The sequence below is a fragment of the Prosopis cineraria genome, unplaced genomic scaffold, assembly GCF_029017545.1.
Source record: "Prosopis cineraria cultivar Desert tree isolate PC_DT_omini unplaced genomic scaffold, ASM2901754v1 PC10, whole genome shotgun sequence".
NCBI lineage: Eukaryota > Viridiplantae > Streptophyta > Magnoliopsida > Fabales > Fabaceae > Prosopis > Prosopis cineraria.
Window position 1 is genome coordinate 11,939,177 of NW_026555341.1, and position 23,069 is coordinate 11,962,245.

Below are 23,069 nucleotides of genomic sequence, written 5' to 3' on the forward strand. Positions count from 1 at the left end.
GAGGCACATGCAAGCTTAAAGATTTATGTGTGTTTAATTACTTAATAAGAAATGGAATATGAGTAAATTTAAAAGTGATGAGACCATGGAAAGAATAGAATAGAGGAGAAACAGAACGGTGTGTGTGTGTGTGTGTGTGTGTTGTATTCACATATGAGGAACGTAGGCGTATACGAAGTCGAGAAGCCTACTTTATTGATTTTCTCTGGTTTTATCATAAGGCATATTTAATTACCTTACTAAAATCAAAGAACAAATTTTCAAATAAAATTTTATTCCTATTTAAATGAATATTTTTTAAAATTTATATTATATTTTTATCATAATTAATAAATTTAAATATGATTTGGTAATATTAAAAAAAACGTAATTAATATCTTATTAAATATTTATATTAATTAAGGACAAAAAAATCGTTCAAAAGAGTGTCCAATAATAACAATACAAGGAAATCTATGATATACTCTTTCTGTTTTTAAATTATAAAATTACTTTTAGATAAACTTTACATTACCAATAAATCTCATTAAATACACTTAATAATTTTATCTTTTTAAAATAAAAATATAACTTCTAAAAATATTCATTATTTAATATATTGAAAAGAGAAGAGGGATGAAATTAATTATAGAAAGAGAAAGGGTAATATTAAATTAGTGTATTTAATGAAACTTTAACATATTTAAAATGTCTTATATTTTAAAATAAAATATTTTTTTAAAAAATATTTTATAATTTAAACGGATGGAATATTATATGATGAGATTACAAAGCTTAAAAAGGAATTAATGCATGCAACCCTAATAATCCCAATCAGCTTATAAAAGATATATTCATAGCTACTGAATCATTTCCCCAACCTCCTCGTAATCAGAATCGGTGTTCTCCATAAAACCATAATTACCCTAACCCTATTGTAGCCTCCCTTACATCCACATATTAGCTCCTTCATCTATCCTTTTTCCTTTACCAAAGTGGGGGATTTAAATAATTCATTGAAACTTAAAAAACATGGTTAAACACATTGGAACGCAACTCTCTCTCTCTCTCTATATCTATATATATATATATATATTGCACATTTTTGTCTTCTTATTAGATAGTATAATCCTGCTTTAGATACAATAAAAACAAATGCAGGTCGTTTGGGAATTTAAATTTTAATTTGTTATATTATAGAAATAACTCCTTCCTTTTCCTAAATTCAATTGCCATTGGTATTCTCCCTCTCTAATCTAAAATATAAGTGTTTTCTGTTAGTTAATCTTAATCTAAAATTTAAGCAGCAATTTATTACTATCTCTAGACCAAAATATAGAGTATTAATAACTAATCATCATTTTCAAAAAATGTTAGCTAAAGTCTTAATTTTTTTAAAAGAAGAAATTTACAACCTTTTTATTTTATCCTAATTAAATACACTATATAAGTACCTTAATAATGATAATTAAATTTCAATACATATTTTCTCAAAAGAGTAATAAATGAATTAGGGATATAGTTAAAAAAATAATTATAAAAGTTACTTAATGCCCTATATTTCAAACTAAGTAAACCTCTAGAAGATATCTCATATTGTGGTATGAAGGGAGTATTTGTAAAAAAAAAAAAATCCTATTTTACCTTGTATTTATTAACTAGATTCTTGTGTTTTGTGAATTTATAACTTTTTTTCAGTCATCATAAATTAAAATTAAAGGTAAAAATATATATACTTTCATAAAAATAAATATTTTATTATATGAGATTTTTTGTTAAAAGTTACATATATTTTGAATGAAATAAAGTGTGTGTGTGTAACTCCATAAGGGGCAGTGGGTGTGGTGCATGCTAGCATTAATACGTTATCGTGTGTATCATGATGATGTTTCACTTACAATGACAATGATTCAATGGGAACATGTTTCGACTACTTCTTATGGGAACAACTCATAATGAACTTTACTTAACGATGGCCATCAATTCATTTGATTCATCTCTTGCTCAACCTAGTTTTGATTTATTTCTCCTAATTAGACACCTTTGATTCCGATATAAATGAATATTCGGCTTTTCTTTTGGAAACAATTTAGATGCACGATTAAAAACCTAATGTATTTTCCCCTATCACAATTTGATTGGAAATAAATACTTTAAATATTTAAGTATTTTTCTTCCATTCTTTGTTTTTTTTTATATAAAAGAAATTTAGGAGAATTGAATACTAAGACTTATTAGGATTAGGATATGTCTCTATACTCAAAAAAATATTAAAAAAGTATTACAAGTTATCTGTTAACAAAATTCTCATGGCGACAGTAAAATTTAATCTCACAACATAATAAATTATGTAACAAATTCATATTAACTAGATTAACTTTGTTAATAAAATGTCATCCATGCTTCTACCTTTCTCTCAGCTGGCTTATTGTTTTGCCCACAGTCAAATGATCACTTTGCTTTGAGCCCTAAAAATGGTTTAAGCCCAAGTTTATGAGTCCAACAAACCGATGGGCCGTTTCTCTATACAATAAAAGACCCAAAAACTTGAAATATCCTCATTGACCAATATTTTTGCAAATAGGAGGTCTCTAATTAGTAACAATTTAAAAGTTCAAAGGTGAATTAAGTTTTGAAAACTTATTAGAGGACTAAACAAATCTCAAAGTTGTAAAACCACTTAAAGAGATACTCTCTAGTTAATAAGGTCATCACATTAATAGCAAGCTTTTAGCTTAACTGAAGAATTTGACCTTTTTCATTTTTTAATTTAAGTATTGATATCCTTACTAAAAAAAATTAAATTTGAGCATTTCCAAGCCTAATTGGAGTAGCTTTCCCAATTTTTTTTTTAAAAATTCATTAATAAAACTTAAACTCATTCTTAAGTACTTAAGAAAAATAGAATTCCTTTCTACACGTATTCTCTTATTGGAGATAATTCTATTTGAGCATTATCAAATACTAAATGTGAGCATCTCTCCTAACAAGAATTTAAATAGTTTACCACGTTATGAGAGAGTAACTCTTTTTACTGGAACTAATATCTGTTGGTAAATATATGATATTCATTCTAATTTTGGTAGCACAAAATCAGCCATACTCAGCCCATCAATGACAGCAACAAATAATGCTTAGCACTCATGCTTTGTCTGTTATAATTTTCGTTCTAGATCTTTCTTTAGGGCTACATGTCTCTCTTATTCACACTTGTTTCGCATCATAGTACACTATCAGTATATATATTCACCACTAGAGAAATGTTTATGACAGCTCTTAGTGACTTTATACCTCTTTACTAATTACTCTTAATTAGTCTTCTCTCAAAACGAGTTATAAATGGATGTGCCAAAATTCTTTTGTGGTTTGGTTAGGAAGAGAAGATGCAAAACCAAAAGATTTTGAAAAGTTAGGCGTGATTGATGTTGTTGGACTAAGAAATGGTCCACTTATTTTCCATCCATATGTCATATTCATGCTATTACATACTCTTTCCCTTCGTTTTATATATATAATGAAAAAAATATATTACATAATTTAAGAAAGTTGGTTACCCATAATAATTATATCTGAAAATAAAAAAATTAAACTAAAATGCTCTATGTTAATCAACATAAGTATGCATTAATTATTTCTCGTAATGTAAATTATAAGAGGTGATTTAAAAAATGTATAATAAATGCTTATTGAAATGGGTGATTTTGCTTATATAAAAAAAAAAGTAAAAGTGATAATTTTTTCTACAAATAAAAATAGAGGAGTAGTAGCTAATAATGGAGTCACTAATTCTAGTTTTGATGCCAAAATAGGAAAGAAATTACATATAGTGGATGGATTGTGTGTTTGGTTGAGAGGTAAGGATGAAGAAGTGGCAGACAACCAAAATGAGGTTTCGGTGGGGATAACATTACTATATGTTTCATTCATTGAACCTGAAAAACTTGACCTTTATTTGCAAGGAACATTAATGGAGTTTGTGATCTCCTGTGCTCAAACCTACCGGTATCAGCACTTTATGCTATCATTATCTCTCAAGAAGAGCATTACAAATATAAAATTATAAGATTTTGGACTGTCTAGATTTCATTTGGATGGTTCAGATGGGATGTGTTCGGCCAAATCTAGATTATTTACGAATTTACAATATCAATACTTAATTTGTGATTCCCTCTTAGTCTATTTTGTTATGTAAGACCCTATTAACCGCTTTCATGAGATCAAAGAAATTAGTTGAAGTTAGTTAAATATTAAAAACTGTTAGCACTTTTCAAAACAACCCTTGATTGGTATCATTCATTAGGGAGAGATGATGAAAAAATCACTATGGATAGGGTTTTATAAATAGTAGCGGAAGGTATTACATTACAAAAATCATTATCATGAAAACTCTTGAGCTAGTTTATAGCTGCAAATTCTGATTTATCTATCAGAGCTGGCTCTGTCAAGACGTAGAGTGAGTGAGGGAGCTTCAAAGTTCAGGTGAGATTTTCAGAGATGAGAGAGCAGGAGAAGATGGAAGCACCATTAACATACATGTTCTACTACTACGTGTGCATCATCATCATCGCGATGTGTAGCAGCACTAAGCTTGTGGAAGCCATCGAATCTCAAATTACACAGTGGCAATCTCTGGATCAGACTTCGAGATCAGACTTTACAGTGAATCCTCATGGCTCTCAGCTCCTGTACAAGGAACTTCTTTCACCCAGTCCACCAAAATTGGTTTTCACAGGTTTTTTTTTCCTTCTCTTTTCCAGTGAGTAATTTGTTGTATGTATAGTTGGTCATGCTCCAGAGGAAAGGTTATATAGGATTAGTGTTCCCTTTCAAATGCCAGAATACAGAAGATAGCAAAACATGCAAATTACAAATTAGTGAGAAATTTGTTTGCTACTAATTAATCTTATGAAGGAAATTGATCAGCGCACGTATTATCTATCGTGGGGTGATTTAGACGACTAAGGCAAAATAAGACCAGGATTATCTAGGGTAGAAGGGCATTGAGGGGATATAATGAAGGATTGATTTAAACAAAAAGGTACGTCCATGCCAAGTTACTTGCTAGAAAGGATCGTAGCTCTTTAGGTGTTTGAAAATAGTAAGCTTACCACCAGAGATTTGATTCAACTGATGAAGAAATTGTATCAGTTTAATCAAAAATCCCAAGTTTGAACTTGAGAATGTAGTAGTGTTGGTGATAGAGTTTCTGCTAGAAAGGATCTTTGTCCCAGCTCAATTCAGATTAGTTTGGGCTCTTGTCATGTCCTCTCAACTTGTGGAACAAGCTCAAGATACTGGAAGCTTCACCCAAAAAAGTAAACTTTAAAAATAAAGTGGTTAAATAAACCTAGTCATTATAAGTAGTCAAGATCATGCAAAGTTTGAGTGGGTGCTCACCAATTAAAACAAAAATAAGTTGTGGGAGGAGGGTACATGAGATAATGATCGAAGTTGTTAAATTAAAACAGTGCTTGACGTTGGTATATAAGTTGTATCTTTTGCAGATTACTGTGATCTTAATGTAGTTTTTTTTATAGTATAACATTATATTCATGTTTACCTCCCACGCACGCTCCCAGGTTGTATCAATACATGCATGGCGGTAATCTGGATTCTTCTAGACTGGCTTTTACTGCTCCCGTGTTAACAAGCATCACCACATCAGCATCATCACCACGTGGGAACGACTATGTAGTAATGTCGTACATGTCGGAGAAGTATCATTGGAAACCTCCAGAGCCGAATCCTGAACTGAATTTGCAGGTGGAAAAGTGGAGAGCTCATTGCATAGCAGTGAGAAAGTTCAGTGGGTTTGCCCGAGACGATAATATTAATATAGAATTTGAAGCTCTTATAAGTAGCCTAAGTGGGAGAGCAGTGACTATACAAGACAGAGGTAAGTTAGCCATTGCCCAGTACAATAATTCTCGTCACGTTTCTGGGCGCTTAAATGAAGTGTGGATCAATGTGTCAGGACACTTAGTCCAGGGTTGTCCACCTTAGGGTCTTTGTTCATGTGTAAATCAAGGGTAAACAATATTCTTAAGATATCAAGGGGTATAAATAATTTTCTACGTTTGCATAAGAAAACATCTTTAGGAAACCAATTTTCAATTGGGCCCAACTTGAATTTGATTAAATTAAATAACCATATAAAACAAAATGTCTGGTGAATTAGTGATGACAAAATGCCTGAACATTCCAAACTCTGATGGATGATTCATTTAGTGGCTCAAACCAATCTTACGCTGTCCGCTTATTGGCTGCTGTGATTAGACTTTAAATGACGAATCCACACCCAATTATTACCTTCTACATGAAATTGCAAGGGGAAATTGACCTTCATTCACCAGTTGAACCTGTGTTACTTGCTAGGGCCTAGAGTGATTATAATTGAAAACCACAGCACTGCATGTACCGTTCTTTGCTACAAGGGACCACGTACTGTTACTCTCACGTTGAGCTTAACTTACCATGTACAAGGATCTGAGACAAATACAAGCAAGAAAGTACGAAACAACAAATTTCACAAAACCCTCAACTTTAGAAGCACACAAGTTTGATCTTAAAACTTGTGTTGGAAAAGGTAATGACAGCTATAAATTTCACAATAAATGCAGTCAATTGTATGCCTCTCAGGCGCGTTAAACCTGAATTTCCTTTAATTAGGAAGAAAAAATGTTCAAATAAAGAAAATAATCTGTTCAAATTACAATTATTAAACGTGTAACTAATTTTATTCTACCCCTATATTGAATGTTTAAACCAAATTCGGTAATAAGCAGGGTCGCAGATTGCTAACTCCACTCATGGTTGGGTAAGTGACATGGGTATATACAGAGGCTTACATCTGTGGTCGGGTCTGGACAACAAAAACATTTCCATCCCTGATGACACCTTCAATGTCTTGAGGAGAACCGTACAATTCTTCAATTTCGCTTCCTGCTCGTGCAATGCTAGAGAGGATCTTCTGGCGAAAGCCAGCGTCAATTACGAGGGGATCGGATGAGTAATCAATCACAACTTCCTCTTCTTCATCCATTGGCACACTGTGTGGGAAGAAAAATTCATTTAGCTAATATCCTAAGCTGAAAATTAACACAGAAAGTCTCATGACAAAGGAAATCTATAATTATAACGAGTAAAAGCAAGATAAATGTTTCTACCCACCCACCACACACACACACACACACACACACACACAACAGGCAAGATAAATGTGCCAAATTTTCACTTGATCGTGCCAGGTCACTGGCCTTCATTAGTGTTCTCTACAACCCCACATCGTGCCTAGTCACTGGCCTTCACTAATGTTTTATGCAACCCACCCACTCGTGCGCGCCCAAGAGGGTGGTCGATACAATCTTTACCACGGACCAAAAAGCACATGGCCAACCAAGAACCAAGGTGCTTTCACTTAAGCAAGGTCAAAGGTTTAAACTTTGTAGATAGAAAAAAATCACATTTGAAAAGATACAATTGGACCGAACTTTAATCTGAACTAATAATAGCGGATATCAAATAATTGTGCGGAGAGAAAAATAACCAAGACGCTTCTAAATGTTGCTGTGAAAAACCTATCAAACTGTGAAACCGACTCCGTTGTTTTGTTTGAAATACAACAAGCTTTATTTCACTATGTGAAGTTGGCTACATCACATGAGCAGAAATTTTAAGATGTATGTCATTCTCAAGAGTTTAATCCCACATGTGAATTTTTTAGCACACAAAATATGTAAACCTGCGTAGTTTCATATCTAACATATTAGGAATCTGAATTCTACAATTTTTATCTTGATTCTACTCCATTTCATCCTGCTTTAGCCTTTTCAACTCAAGCAAATGAAGACCCCAAAATTTCTGTTTGTTCTTTGAAAGACGTTCATTTTAGAAATATGAAAAATTTACCTGTCATAAAGGCCAGCACCAGCATAACCCTCTAGATCTTCACCATTGGAGTCAGATCGGAAAATAATTGACCGTCTTATAAAGAGGCCAATAGGTTTACTAGGATAACCCAACACCTAAAGAAGTTCAAAATATTAGCAACGATGGCATGTCCATGGAACATATACAGGTAAAGGTCGTCTCATAAACCTACTATCATAATGCATACAGTTATACATACTAAATAACACCATACAAAGATATTTGGAAGCTTAACCAAGAACTAGCCAGTATGTAAGCACATCTTACAAGTATAATTAACAAAATGTATCATGATTACCTGAGGGGAGTTCAGATCATGCTTTTTACAGATAAAACTCAAAGCTCGACCAGGATATGCTCCAACCAAAGTTTCTCCAAGTCCTCTCACAACCTAGGTCAAAAGAGTATCAGGTTCAATGTCTTTGCTTCCTTGCACTCTTTTCAAAAGATGAACACAAGGCATCTTTTTATCATATACCTCAGCATATATCTCCGATGAGTCCCCTGAAGATGGGTTAGTTGTGTGGATGACGAAAGCATAGTCAGCATTAATAACTTCCTGAACAAGGACAGCCATGGCAAGATATTCGTGGTCTAGTTTTACTTTTCTTGTGCTGAAGTATGCTCTCTCATTCCACTTTGAACCCCAAACCTTTTGTGAATCCAACAACATGTCATGTCATTAAAGATGAGATAAATATGGAAATATTCATGATCAACAGAAAAAGTATACAAAAGTACCACAAAGATGAAACTGCAATTTTAAGCAAGTTACATCAACCATCCATCTTCAAAAGTTTGCAAGGTATGTCTGATTTGGTCAGCCATTACCAGCATTTTCTTGCGTGATGAATGACACAGAATGAAGTCTGAAAATAAAGAGCGAACAAGGAAGGCCCAGACGTAGAGGAGGTATGGGAGAGATGGCTAAAACAGGACAGATCATTGTATGGAATATAGTAGCCACCAGCCAGGGAAAATCAGTTCTTTGCTAGTGTCGGAGCTAATAATAAATTGTTCAACAAAAATATATGTATATAACTGAATAATTTCGCAGAAATAAAAATCAATTAAAATAAGCGTAAGTGATGCAAAGAATACATAAAAAGCATGAGATGATCTATCTCATAGATTTCCTTGGGGAATTTTGTTATTGTAAAACAGAAAGTATCTAGAATGATGACAAGTGCAGTAAAGCATGGCCTAATTAATACAAGAGCAGAAAACACTCTCCTTTTGATCAAGCTGTCACCTTTCACAAACCAAGTATCAAAATCTAATATATGCATTGTGTTTAATAGACTTATACAGGTATGAGTCTTACTTTTTTTATAGCCTTCCATGCTTGTTCCCATCGTTGTACACCTTCATCACCAGGCCAAGGCATTCCAGAGCTTTTCATCTTAGTTTTCAGCTCCTCTACCTGAAAATAAGACATTAACTTCCATCAAAGTTCCTCCTTTCTTTTGAGAGACGATGGGGAATATTTGGGGCGGGAACACCACTATAAAAATATAGGGCCTATTTGTTTAAGCTTTTTTAAGGAAAAAATCACTTTCTTTTCGAAGAAAATCACTTTTGATAAATTTTACAATGTTTAAGTTTTTAAAAATAATCAAAATTTGAAAAAAAAAAAAGTTTTCTAATTATTTTAAAAAACTTACTTTGAGTAGCTTCCAAAAATAATCAAATGTAGTATCTATGAGGTAGAATGTTAAATTGTTCATAAAGTTATGGAGATAAAGATATTATAAAATTTGAAAATCACTAATAAATCATTTTTATGAACAAAGATATATGGAGATATCACAAAATCTGAAAATCATAAATAATATATCCATGATAATCATATAAGAGGTTAAGTTGGTGTGGCCTATATTGAGGAGAAATTGGTAGGTGGTTTAAAATGGTTTGGTCATACACAAAGAAGATCAATGAAGATGCCGGTAAGGAAGGGTAAGCATATAATCTTTAGCTCTATAGAGAGAGGTAGAGGGAGATCAAGAAGGGCACTCAAGAAAGTAATCAACCAAGATCTTCTAGTTAATGATTTATTTGAAGAGTTGGTTTCAGATGGAACTCAATAGTATTGTGTGATCTATCTAACCAAGTCCACTTTGTGGGATAAGAGTTATTGATGATGGTAGCCAAATACAAAATAATTTCTTTTATATAAAATCTCCATGCAATAAATCACTTTTCATAAAATCTCTAACTATTTAATAATCACTTATTTTTAAACTTAAACAAATGGAACCATAATTCTATCAAGGTACAATGAAATTTCATTTGAATGCTACTAATAATAACATACCAACTGGGGTGGTGCTTCCAGCTGCAAAACTGTTTTGCGAATCTCTCCAAGGGTACTGGAGTCTCCCTCAGCCAATGACATCTTCAGAAATTTAACCCTTTCGGCTACTTCCTAATAGATAACATTCAGTTAAAAATCCATTATATTACATAGAAGACTCACAAAATTCCAACTGTAACAACTTGAAAAAACGTGAAAATGTGTAATAATGAATAGCACATACGCATTTGAATTATCATACATGTTTAATACAAAAGACACATAAGTTTTCCATCTGAGAAAAGAAAGCCTCTGCCAGAACTATATTTCAATAATGATTATGCCCGGAAACAACATAGATTGAACAAAAGTTTAATTCGGAAGTGCCTTTGGATAATTGCAGAAAGAGATTTTCCCCCCAAATTCTATCACAATAGTTGGATGTAGTACCCTAAAGTTCAGCTTTTATACCAATGACAATGTAACCCATGGAATTGTCTACAAGTCAGAAACTTAACCTAGACTAATTTGTATGTCAAATAAATGATTCAACATACTGAATCAAATCCCAACAAGTGTGCATGCGAGCTGGTAAATCATTATATCATCCTCATGATGAACGAGAAAATGTTACTAGTTGAGGCACTAAAATCAAAGAAAGATAACCACAGAATATGAACTTGATATCTCATTGTCCACACATTATGAAACTAGGAAAATGGAAATGTGATGTAGGACCTGATTTTCTTTATCAGCAAGAACATATTCAAATACTCCAAATGGTATGGCAACTGAGGTGGGAATTCCGATCCAGGTAGGCACTTTTCCTTTTAAATAAGCAATATTACGTGATTTAGCTCCAACCTGGAAAAACAGAATTTCTGAGAAAGTTATGGTGCAGTAACAGAGTAAAAGAGAATGCACGAACACATCTGGTACTTCCCAAAATCAATAGTTAAAATGAGAGAGAATGAATGCAACTCCATAAATAGTCGTTACTTTTTTAAAATCTAACCATTTCACTTGTAAACTCCTCAGATGATATGGCATATCTTCCACTAAATTGCTTTCTGACCAAACTTAATGTTGGCACAGAACCATCTTCTTGCAGTTGAGTTGATTTGGCATCAACTAGTTCACCCTCCTCTACCACACTAAAACAGTTTTCCAAACAAATGAAGAAAAACAGTAGAAAAAGAGAAATAAACAAAATTCATCAATTCAGACCACAGAGCAGGTGGTTAAATGACTGTTTTACTATACAAGTCATTTCATCCCACCTATTTGGATGCAAATATAACCATTTGGATATTTTTAAGAACATAAAGATGTTACCTGTAAACTACATCAGCAGATGTCGGTTTTAGATGCAATAGCTTTCCCTTATTGGCTTGAAGATTGGCCAGGACATTGGGATCAAAACATGTAGCAAAACAGACCTGGAAAGCATGAACACTGAAAGTCAGTATTAGCAATGTCAATGAACATGAAAGCATAATTAGCTTTAAAACAATTTCATCTTATGCTTCAAAAAGCAGGAAACCTTATTATATCCCTTGAGCTCCAGCAGTCTTTGATCAAAATGTAATTATATTTTATAAGTAACTTCACCTCAATCATATCAGATTATAATATCTCATCAACTGGATGTATAATCTATGATAATCAAGTCCCACGTCCTGTGAAAATGCATCGATTATTGTGAAGATATAGTTCTATAATTTCATTAAGACCTGGTAGCCCATAAAGTAAGCCAGTTTGCAGCTCAGGCACCAAATATTTCATTGTTAAAGTGTTGCTAGGCAGTAGTGTGACCTCATTCTGATCACAGATCAAATTAAAAAGGGATAATAACATTAAAGTCTGAAAACAATGAATTTATAACAGTTAGGTCCTGACAAAATTTTCTAAAAAACCAACTGTAAATACTGATTCAAGGAATTATAAATTCAGAAGTTATAATTAAAAAAAGAAATTTAAATTCTAAATATGACTCTCAGTTTATAATTGGAATTTCTGTTTGTAACTGTTTGAATTAGTATTCGCAACTTATTTTTTTAGAAAATTTTGTTAAGGACCTACCTGTCAAAACTTCCCTATTATTGGATTTTATTGTCATTCTTCCCAATTAAAAAACAGGTAACCAAAAAAAAAAAAAAAGGTCTACCATTCAACAGTAGTATCCATAATATGTGTGACAAAAGAGCCATTTAAAAATATTGATGCAACCTCAGGATATGCTCAGGCATATAAGAGAAGATTAAGGAAAGGGCAGAGGGTAGAAAAGAACTATCCAACAGGTTAGAATTATTATCCGATGGGTCCAGCAAATGAGAATTAAGTCATGATGGGTTGAAGTATGGCTGTAGATTCAGTTTCACATGTTAGGATCATCTTTTAGTTTCCTCTATTTTTGGCTGTGATTTTGTTAGCACTCAGCAATATCTTTTTGAGTCAGATAGACATGAGGAGAGTGCTGGTCTCTCGAACACCAGTGAGGGACTTTGTTATTGCTGTTGTGTAATTTCTCGTATCTGTATTTTCAGTCTTAGGGAATAGGGTTTTCGGCCAGAATCAGTGAGTTTTCTTTTTGTAACACTGATTCGGTACTCATGCATTAATATCAATACTTGAGAATTTCCCTTATTCATCTATCTTGCATTTAAGATTCTGTTAGAATATTTATTACAGAGCACAGCTCTATCAAATACCTTACTGTTTCTTGCTCGTACAGAAACATGAGATAGGACATCAGGCATGTCAGGGGTCAGGACAGCAACAGCGCCATCTGGAATTTCCTCTTCTCCTTTCACACTCTTTGCAATCAAAATAGTGGGTTGGCCATATGATTTGTTCTGAACAGCAAGCAACTCATCCACAACCTCAACATATCCAACTGTTTCGACAGGGCTAATAACCTGCCAACTGTTCCAAGTGTGCCAGAGTTGGGTAAGATGGTTATCACTACAACTGAATAATGCTATGACAGTATACACCATGATAAATAACAGAAAATTCTTATTAAAGTTCAACAAACGTGATCAGTTAACCTTCCAAGATTAGCTGTCTTTCGGAGGACTGGATCCAGTCTACTAAGAAGAGAGGACAACGAAGCTGCAGATCCAGCACGGATAATTTCTTCAGTGAATATCTCTACCTACAAGAGGAAATTTTCAGAAGTCTGAAACAAGGTAGTAAGCTATAGAAGAATGAGTAAATGTCAGAGAAAGGACATACAGCCCATCTCTCCACCCCAAGCAGAGATCCAAGGTACTCTGCTGATGGTTGCAGAATTTGCTGGTACCACTCTGCCTTTTTTGTGAGCGCAAGACGTGTCCTATCAAGGACTGATTTTGCATACAGTGCCCAATGTGTGTCTTTATTCTTAAGCATGCTTAAGGCGAGATTCCAACCCTTGAAGAGCAAAAATCAAAATATAAAAGTGGTGTAAATTTTTCATTAGTTACACAGGCTATGATGTATACATTTAGCATAAACACATCAGCTTTTATGAATTTCTAGTATTGTCTTGAGTTTCGCATAACCAGTATTGAAATGCTTAGTTTGCATAAAGCAAAATCAAATTAATGCATGTTGAGTCTAATCATTAATAGCTGTTGATGAGAGAACAACCCACACTATTTTAAAGCAATATAAACTATGTAATAGACCAAGAGACTATATATTTTTTTACACTCAATAATTATAAAGAGTAAATACAAAGGGCATGAAACAAACTCATGAAATCATTCCAGTTATATTTCTTTGTATAAACATATAGATAACTACAATTCCACACTTCACTAATAGGTGAAATCCTTTTCAGTAGATGTATCACAAACATAAGCTTTATAGACCAGATTCTGCATCTAAAAAGGTGACAGAACTGATGGGCAAGAAATTTCTATGGCCAAAGATTCAACAAAAATATATACCTTCAAGCAGTAGATTAGATCTTCATTGTCATCTGATGAAAGTGCCAGATTTTCAAGAACCATAGAGATGAAGTAGATGATTTTCTGCATGAAAATGAATCAGCTGATTATTTTAAATTATAATAAACAAACTTTGATTTATGTAATCAATTAAATAAACTGAGCATAGTTTGATCATAATGATAGCCTTGGGACAAGCATTACCTCTGGTCCAGCATTATCTAATTGTTCATATCCCCTTTCCACTGCTGTCCTAACAGTAGAATCAAGGGAAATATCCAAAAATAAAAGATCTCTCAGACGATCATGGTGCTTATGCAGTAGTGGTCGAACCTCTTGCCTAGCTTCTAGCAAACCCTATTGTAAAAGCATGGGGAAAAAGGCATTATAACATAAGGACATATGAGCAAATAAAAAGGGCTATTAACTGTATTGCAGATGCACAAACCTCAAGAAGCGGTTCTACGTCCTTAACTTCAATGTGATCCTGAACAAATACAAGCAACTCCTGCTTGCAAGAAACATCAAACAACTTAGTCCAACATTCAGAAGATATTATATCATCATAAAGAGCTTCAAATAAAGCTAAATAGCATTACTGGAAAGCCAGATGGCAAGCCAGACACTGCATTTATCTGCACTCCAACCATGAAACCTTGACCCTGCAGAAAAATTGAATATGTTAAAAAATATTAAGACCTATATTCTTAGTACAAAATGATGCCCTCAAAGACATAACTCAGTTACATTTGTTACCTCTGTTCTGTAGCCCATACAGTTTGAAATAGCAGACTCAAGATCTGCACCTGAATGAACTGCCTGCAGATGATATAATTTGTTACATGACAGTATTATTGATTAGGTGACCTAAGTGACTCAAGGTTAGGCAACACAGGACCGGAAAAAAGTTTCTTTGAGTAATACCAAGGGAATGGCAGATGCATAACAGATCCAAATAGAGTTTAGCAGTTACTGGGGCCTATAAAATTAAAAGTAGAATTGCACTGCTCCCTCTTCTAATTTTTGGCAACAGCAATTTTTATGCAATACTAATTGAGATGCAATTACTTTCCTTTAGAATCAGAAATATCCAAACAAACATATTACATAGGGATACTGTTATGTGTAAATGAAAAGTAGAAGAGAAATAGTTGAAGTTGCTGCTTGGTTCTGTTCTGCTTGGTATGAATTTATGATAGTTGGCTAGTTAGCATTCTAACATACAATGCTTGTAATCTGATTTGGAGGGAGTCATGTTAGTTTATGAGATTTCCTCATGCACTCTATTCTCTCTTCATCCACCTGCCTTCTGTTTTCTACTATCAAGTGGTATCAAAGCTGATGAACGGTGACTCTAAAAGGATATCAGCTTTCTGAAAGTGGCTTATTGATAATTACCAGTGTAGTACAGGATGCCTAAGCTGTACATCAAATAGTATGGCTGCTTAAAAGGGCACTTAAATAGGAGTGGTTTTCTTGCCTCGATAGATCTCTTAAGTGAAGGTTCCCCACCTTGCTCAGATGCCTATCACTATATGCTCCAACATTTTATTTTTCATTCCCCCCTCTCAATACGAGAGACATTTATCAACAAAAACCATGACAAAATACAAAATTATTAACAAGCCAAGGCATTTTAAACAGAGAACAGTTATAGGATAGAAAACAGAACAAGACAACAAAGATATATCTGTCCAACCTTCAAGGTCCTCATGTAGTTACCAAGATCACGCAAAAGACCTTCCTTTTGATCTCTCCGGAAATTTGGTTCGGAATGGATGGCACGGTCATAGCTAAGAAGGCGTTCTTTTGTTATCCCATTGTCATTCAAAGTTTTCCAGTAAACACCAATATCAAGGTCACTATCTATATAATCAATCAGTGCCTGGACAGATTTACCAAAAAAATCAAATATGAAATATGAAGCTTATGAGGCAAGACGTAAAGAAGTCCAGGAAAATTCTCAAATTACCTGGCAGATTATAACATCATCAGGACTAGTATTGTTGTGCAACTTCTGATGCCATTCCTCCATCATTCCACCCTTGCAATCATTCTTCCTCTGCAAACGATTTAGCATTTTTCTGTGAAATCTTGTATTCAAGCATTTGAAAGGGAAAGAAATATGAAAAGCTACACAGTAAGGAGAGAAGCAAATAACAAAACAAATCATACCCACCTGGATGACAAGGATCTCATCCCGAATTCGCTGTCCTACATCACCTTCACCTCCCCGACCAACAGTAGACATGATCATCCTTACAAGTTCCCTATAGCCTGGATAACTTATATATACATTCTGGAGCAAGTCTGTGAGTCTATCCTGTGCTTTACTTATCTCACTGTTCCAATTAATACTTATTATTAATATTGGTGATCAGAGAATGCTCTAGCATGGACAGAGAGGCATGATCATAAAGCATAGCAGCAAATAAATTAGCTTGTTCATGCAGATGATAAATTATGTCAAACATATAGCAGAAGATAAAATTATGGCAGATTCATGCTGAAGCTTTTTATGAAACAAGGGATAAAACATCTTATTTGGCAAGAAGCTCATTAATGAAGCAAACATTAAAGTTCATAGAGCATTTACCGTGGCTTCACATTATAATTTTTGTTCCATATGAGCTGTCTTGTGGCCATGAATCTCATCCACACCAATATACCTGCAAGGCCCATTTGGCCAGCATCTTTGGCTTGATCCATCAAATCTGCTGCAATGTTAAATCTGAGGGAAAAAATTATGAGTAATCAATCCAGAACCAACAAAGTATGATCATTAAAAACATTTTGGTTAGTAGATGAAATCAATAGTGATGCTTCATAAGATTTATATATATATATATATATATAAGGTCCTTTAAGATATAGATGAAGCTTAAATTTCTAACTTCCATGGAAAAACACACTTGTGATAATTTATTCAGAGCTGGCAATACAGATCCAAAGAAAAGACAATGATGATTTCAGTATTTTTTGAATGGCAGTCTTTGGAAAAAATTACACATGCTAAGCATTTGACAAGGAATGTACAATAGGGTCAGTCAACGAACGAAATTCCCTCTATAGTCCATGTGAGCAAATGGATGTTGGCATCTATGACATAAAGAATGTTCAGGTTTAAGAAAATATTTGTGGGGGAAAACTTCTCTTTACAGCACTAAGCTTTCCCAACAAAAAAAAAAAAAAACTGTTGACACCAGATGGACTTGAATTATTTTCAAATCTCCATTGAAGCTACATTGTGCTGCTGCTGCTGCTCAATTTTAAAGTAGAAAATGAGCTAATTTTCATATTGGACTTTGTCAATATAGAAGATTGATATCCTAAAGGAGACATCTAACATGCCAGCAAAATTACAGAAACCCTAAACCCTGAACGAAGTCTGGCATAAATAGACAATTCATGACATGCTCAAGAGGTTTAAATGGCGCAACAAAAGCAGATAATTGAAATTTTAGCATCATTATCTCTGTCAACTTACATAAGCATCTGTAACTGGGGAAAAATTAGATGGAAAAGAATGGATCAATCAAGGCAACTATTAAATTTAAAAATTTAATAGAGAGAAGTGCTGTTTGAAAACATGTATGCAGTATATATAGTCAACTCATTATTAGGATATTATTAAGGGCAGAATACTGATTATTAGACTGCCATAATGATAGGGATTAGAAGATGACTATAGGAAATTAATTCTCTGATTATTTGCCTTGTTTACATCCTGGTCTTCAGCCCTGATAGTGTATATATCTTGTAGCACGCTGGTACTAAAATTCTCAGAAATAAAATTCACTCTGTTTCCATCATATAAACCACAAGTTCAATAGCACTTTATGATATATAACATTAGGTATTGGCATTGATGTTACATATAAATTGTAGTTCTCAAGAGTTTACTGACCTATGCATAAAGGACTTCTGTGCCTCGTGCTCCATTTCAGCTATTTTATCCAACAAAAACTTGGCTGTACCTTGGCCATCAGCATTAACCTTCCAAAGGAACAGATATTGTTATTGGATTGAGTAAGTGAAACAAACAAATGCAGATTGATTAAAAGGATTGCTATTAAAATGTGAGACAACCTTTGGTATCAGCTTCTTTCCTTTATCAAATTCTATATAAAAATCTGACCCGTTGTTCTTAATCCATTTTTCACCAGACAGAAGGACAAAAGGCATTCCTTTAAAAGTATCATCTTCAACTTCTAGGTCTACGGTCTGGACCTGAAAAATTATTCAACACTATTTAGGCTTTTGACTGTCGAACTCAAGACTATAAACAACAAAAACCAAAGATTAATTTTGTAAGACACCTGATAAGAAGAATCAGATGGACTCATTTTAAACTGTGTTTCAGCAGCCTCATGAACAACAACAGAACCAGGGGGCAGAGCACTTGGAGGGGGTACCTGAGTTTGCCATTAGGTTTATGTGACTAACATACCCATAGAAGTATTGAAGGAAACATTTATTTAAACGTCAAATATCATCCTGTATGTATTACTAATATCATATTTATACACTCACCGACCACTGTCCTTGTGTTGTTTTGGATAGGGCCCAATGAAGAGTAATAGGCTTTTCAAAATTCGTAGCCAGATGAACCTTAGTCTTGTCAGCATCCTTTGTAACAAGGACCTTAAGGATGCAAAAGATTAATTAGAATAGACAGTCAAGTAAACTTAAAAGAAGAAAAAGATGAGAGCAGAAAATATCAACTGAGATTTTATTTTCCTCACCAGAAGATCATTACCACCAAGCTTGTAGATTTTCTTATTCAAAACAAGACCTTTATCCTGTTCCTCTCTTTCCTTGGCATAGCGTTCAAGTACTGTCAGTGTTGAGGCTTTTGGTGAAGCTATATCTTGTAGGTTTACATCTCTGGCCACATGTTTGTTAATAAGCTGCATCAAATCTCTCCTTTTGCGCTGGATTCTTTCAACACTAAAATATTTTTTGCTTCGCAATTGCTTAGCAACCTTAGTTTGTATCTCTCCTTTGGTAATCTTCTTTCGTATCTCATCAATGGAGCTACCTTTCTCAAGCTCAGCTAGCAATTCTTTCTTTGCTTCATCAAATTCCCTCTTTTATGGGGGGAAAAGTCAATAAAGCAATAACAGCACCACAGCAGACATAATTACAAAAAGAATCAAAACAAGTGATCTAATTCTGTCCATTTAGGTAACACTGAACAGAAATCAAAGCACATTAATTAAATTACCAATTGTTGATCTGGAGAGTAGTTAGGTTTTCCTGCCTTTTCCCAGCGTATATAGGCTTGTATTTGTACAAGTTCATCAGGGATTGTCGTAATTTGAGAAACAGATGGCTCCTTCGCTTCAGTAGAACTAGTTTTATTTGTTAACCTTGCACGGAGGTCTTGTACAGAAACACCCCTGGCTACTTCCTCCAACAATTCCTCTCGGGCTGCTTCATATTCCTCCTGCACAAATGACGGGGAAAATCATATATAGGTCTCACTGAATGGAAAAATCTTGCTTCATAGAGAAGACAATAGCTCTGTCTAAGTCTGCAAACTACAAGATGAGAGTATTTTGATGAAAGCTATTTCCCAGATCATTTTAAACCATCTACATGCAATATGTGCACACTGCAGGCTGTTTTCATAAGCCTGATAGCTAATACCCAATGCAGGAATGTGATTATCGCATTTCTACAAAAGATCTGGCATATGATATTTTCTAGCATTAACAGAGTTAAAAACAATAAAGAATATTTATTCCTCTTCTTATGAGAATACAACAGAAAGAGCAAAAAGCAGGGGAAACAGTAATACTGAACAAAAAATTGGAGAACCTTAGGACAGCCAAACAAAAGAAAACAGGTTTCAGACCTATAATAAAAAAGTCTAAAGCATCTGAAATATCAAAAACAGAATTCATATTTGACAGACAGTAGAGAAGAATAAAGCGTGGCTTTAATGGGAGATTCCATGTGACTAAGACCAATTTGAGATAAACTTTTTGGCATGAATATGCAAGGACTTGGACCCAAAATATATTCAAAATATCAAATTCGATAAAATTCCCATGATAAAGGAGAAAAGTAATGTATCAATGAAGTCTGACGGGGGAAATAAATGCAAAAAATTGAGGATCACTCAAACAAAAAAAAAAATTGTAAGATGAAGCAAATAGAATACAAAACAAATTGAAAATTCAAGGCCAAATGGAACACACGGGCATCTATTGATCACTGACCTTCTCTTGCTCTGAATTATACACCTGCTTACCCCTTCGTTCCCACCTAAGGTATGCTTGAATCTGTACAAGGTCTTCAGGAACTGAAATTTCATGAACTGGCCTATCTTTCACAGGTGGCCTCTCTTTCACAAGTAACTTGATAAGAAAGTTTTCACCATTGTTTTTGAACCTGTAATTAGTGTCAAAACATATACTTTTCGCTAAATTCCCCACATAAGCATGAATACAAAGGGAGAAAAACAACATGAATAACAACTCACCACTTATTCTTAGCTTCATCAAATATAAGAAACTCAATAGCTTGTGCAGCGGGATCATCAATTTCTATTTTAAGAATGAATCCTGAGCCAGACTAACAAGAAGAACAGAAAAGAAAATTCTGAGCCAGACTAATAAAAAAAAAATAAAAAGAAACAAAGAGTATACTGACAATTTATTTATTTGATTAGAACAAGCAAGTAATCTATCAATAATTTCAGGATTTGTTTTCGTTTTGCAATTCTCATTTGAAACTTACTTTTACAAAAGGAGTTCTAAGAGCCTTGTTTTTATACACTGTTGTTCCATCTGGTCGCCGAGAAGGAAGTACCCATTTCCTGAAAACAGAAACAAGATATAAGGGAGGAAATTTTCTTTACATTGAAGGAAGATTAAATTAATAATTAACTCCTAAAATGCTTGAGGAAAATAGAAATACTTAGAAAAATTAATGTTGTACATACGCATGCCTATCACGAATAACTCCCCAGTGCAAAATCAGAGAGTCACTATTGTATGAAACCTGAATTTCTACTCTTGTAATAGATCCTGGGGCTACAGAATCAACACCTACCTGGACAACATTGTATACCACCATCCATTAGTTCACACTTCATAGATAAATACTTCATTATATAAGTGCCTAAAAGCCATTCAATGTTTTGGACCAGCTGCGTACCTGCAATTCTATATCCCCATTAAGGTTGTATTTCCCTGAAAGCTGCTCCACAGCCAAATGCAGTTAATACAACAATGAGTTAGGTTAGGTTGAATAACTTGCACAAAAATCCAAAGGCACATGTTTTTATTTACTAATATAAAATACAATCAAGAGAGGAAATTATAGTGTACGGTCCATAGTTCATATCATGAAACAAATGATTGAATTGTGGCTAGCAAGTATCTGAACTTGAAAAAAGTGTATGTGTGCGCTAAATGCTTGGGTATAAGAATCTGAAACCTGGAGGAGGTGATTGTCATTTTTTAAGACTTAGCCTTGGTGCCCTATAAGGGTCAAATGTATTCGATTTGGGCTACATGTTGCTCGATACTAATGCCAGAATAAATTTAAAAATCTAGTAAGGAATTCACAGGTCCAAGAAAATGCATGGGGTTTCTACCTCTAATTCCATTTTTGTATTTTACATGGCGAGCATGACCTCACATGCTAAAGCATTTACATTGATTTAAAAATGTCACCTCTTTATACGACGCCACAGAACAGGATCAGGAAATTTTATTTGGACATCTTGTAACATAAACAGAATTGTACTGGTAGTAACCAGTTGCTTAACGAAATGAAATTTAATACTCTAAAACAAACCCTGATCAACGTTTGTTAAATCGTGGTTGAAGTTTACCTCTGAAGCGTGATCTGTGGTTAACACAGCATGTGGAATACCTGCAACTCGTCCGAGCCTTCCCATGGCTAATTTTCGTTTCCTCACACACAACTTGTTCCCACAAAATTTGGAAGAAAGTAGGAAGTTCTGTGTTTGTGCTGACCCTTGGTTGATACTCACAGCTTTGAATAGAGAGCTTGCAGGTGTGCCAGAAGAATTAACCTTACTTTGATATTCAGCAAACGATGGACAAAGCGAAGTCTGGTGGAAGATAGTTCCGCCGACGGTATTACTCATAATGGTGAATCTAGTCCGCGTTCCTTTCAACAATAAAAATTAATAAATAAATATAGTTTGTATCAGAAGATGAATTCAAAACACTATATTCACATTTGGGAATCTGGTCAGAAAATGCTCAAAATCATTATCAGCTTATATCAGCTTTATTCCCCACCAAATTCATACTGGTCCGAACATCAAATCACAAATCAATCCAAACTTCCAAAATCAAAAATATAATTTTATTTTCTTCAGTCATTTCCATGCATTCAACTGAATTATGATTAACAAAATAAAATAAAATACAATATACGCACTCCTCTTGAAATTCATCTCCAGTTTCAATAAAACTCGAGAAAATCGAAAATGCGCAGAATGAGAAAACTCAAGCGACTCATTTGTACTGCAATAGAAACAATCAAACTGAACTAACGAATTTGCAAGGAAAAACAAACCTGAAATCGGGGAAATTACTTCCAGTAGGAGCTCCAGATGAGAAGCGACCGATCAAAATCACGGATAGGATGAGAATGAAACAGGAGGAGGAAAGCTAGTGGGAAGTGAAGAAGAGATCGGAGAGCTTCAGTGTAACAGTGCTCGGTGCAAAAAGATCGTGTTGCTTCAACCGCACTGCGTAAGAGATACAACGTTGGAAACGCAGCCTTTTATCAAAGAGGTCGGTTGCGTGGCGGCGTTTGATTTGGCCGCGTCTCAAGGAGGCTTGGGTCTGTGAATAGAAGCTTGCTTGCTCGTGGGATATTCATTGGCGCGAGAGATGTGGACATTTTGAAGACAAACCCGTGGGTCCACGAGAACGGCGATT

The 23,069-nt window shown here is 34.2% G+C and overlaps 1 protein-coding gene and 1 pseudogene across 1 annotated transcript; one reads left to right on the forward strand and one right to left on the reverse strand.

Annotated features, from left to right (window-relative positions):
• The first annotated feature begins 4,069 nt into the window (after positions 1–4,069).
• Positions 4,070–6,053, forward strand: LOC129284625 (uncharacterized; annotated as a pseudogene).
• Positions 6,054–6,594: 541 nt separating this feature from the next.
• On the reverse strand, positions 6,595–22,989 carry LOC129284624 (alpha-glucan water dikinase, chloroplastic-like). Its single transcript, XM_054920150.1, has 34 exons — positions 22,702–22,989; positions 21,986–22,287; positions 21,304–21,345; positions 21,089–21,198; positions 20,884–20,962; positions 20,627–20,718; positions 20,364–20,535; positions 19,364–19,585; positions 18,882–19,226; positions 18,670–18,780; positions 18,456–18,551; positions 18,226–18,366; positions 18,044–18,132; positions 16,733–16,867; positions 16,316–16,478; positions 16,109–16,198; positions 15,836–16,021; positions 14,893–14,955; positions 14,736–14,798; positions 14,585–14,644; positions 14,341–14,493; positions 14,137–14,220; positions 13,439–13,615; positions 13,252–13,358; positions 12,913–13,126; positions 11,537–11,640; positions 11,217–11,355; positions 10,940–11,065; positions 10,223–10,333; positions 9,233–9,331; positions 8,387–8,560; positions 8,207–8,299; positions 7,888–8,003; positions 6,595–7,028 (listed from the first exon to the last, which is right to left on the reverse strand). Exons 2-34 carry the CDS (start codon positions 22,262–22,264, stop codon positions 6,824–6,826), a joined length of 4,440 nt encoding a protein of 1,479 aa, XP_054776125.1. The 5' UTR covers positions 22,265–22,287; positions 22,702–22,989; the 3' UTR covers positions 6,595–6,823.
• Positions 22,990–23,069: the final 80 nt, after the last annotated feature.

Coding starts and splice junctions, on each gene's coding strand:
- LOC129284624 (XM_054920150.1), bottom strand. CDS start 22,264: ATGAGTAATACCGTCGGCGGAACTATCTTCCACCAGACTTCGCTTTGT. Junction 19,586..20,363: donor ATAATTCAGAGCAAGAGAAG/GTCAGTGATCAA, acceptor TCATTTGTGCAG/GAGGAATATGAAGCAGCCCG. Junction 18,133..18,225: donor GAAAGAAGCTGATACCAAAG/GTTGTCTCACAT, acceptor TTCCTTTGGAAG/GTTAATGCTGATGGCCAAGG.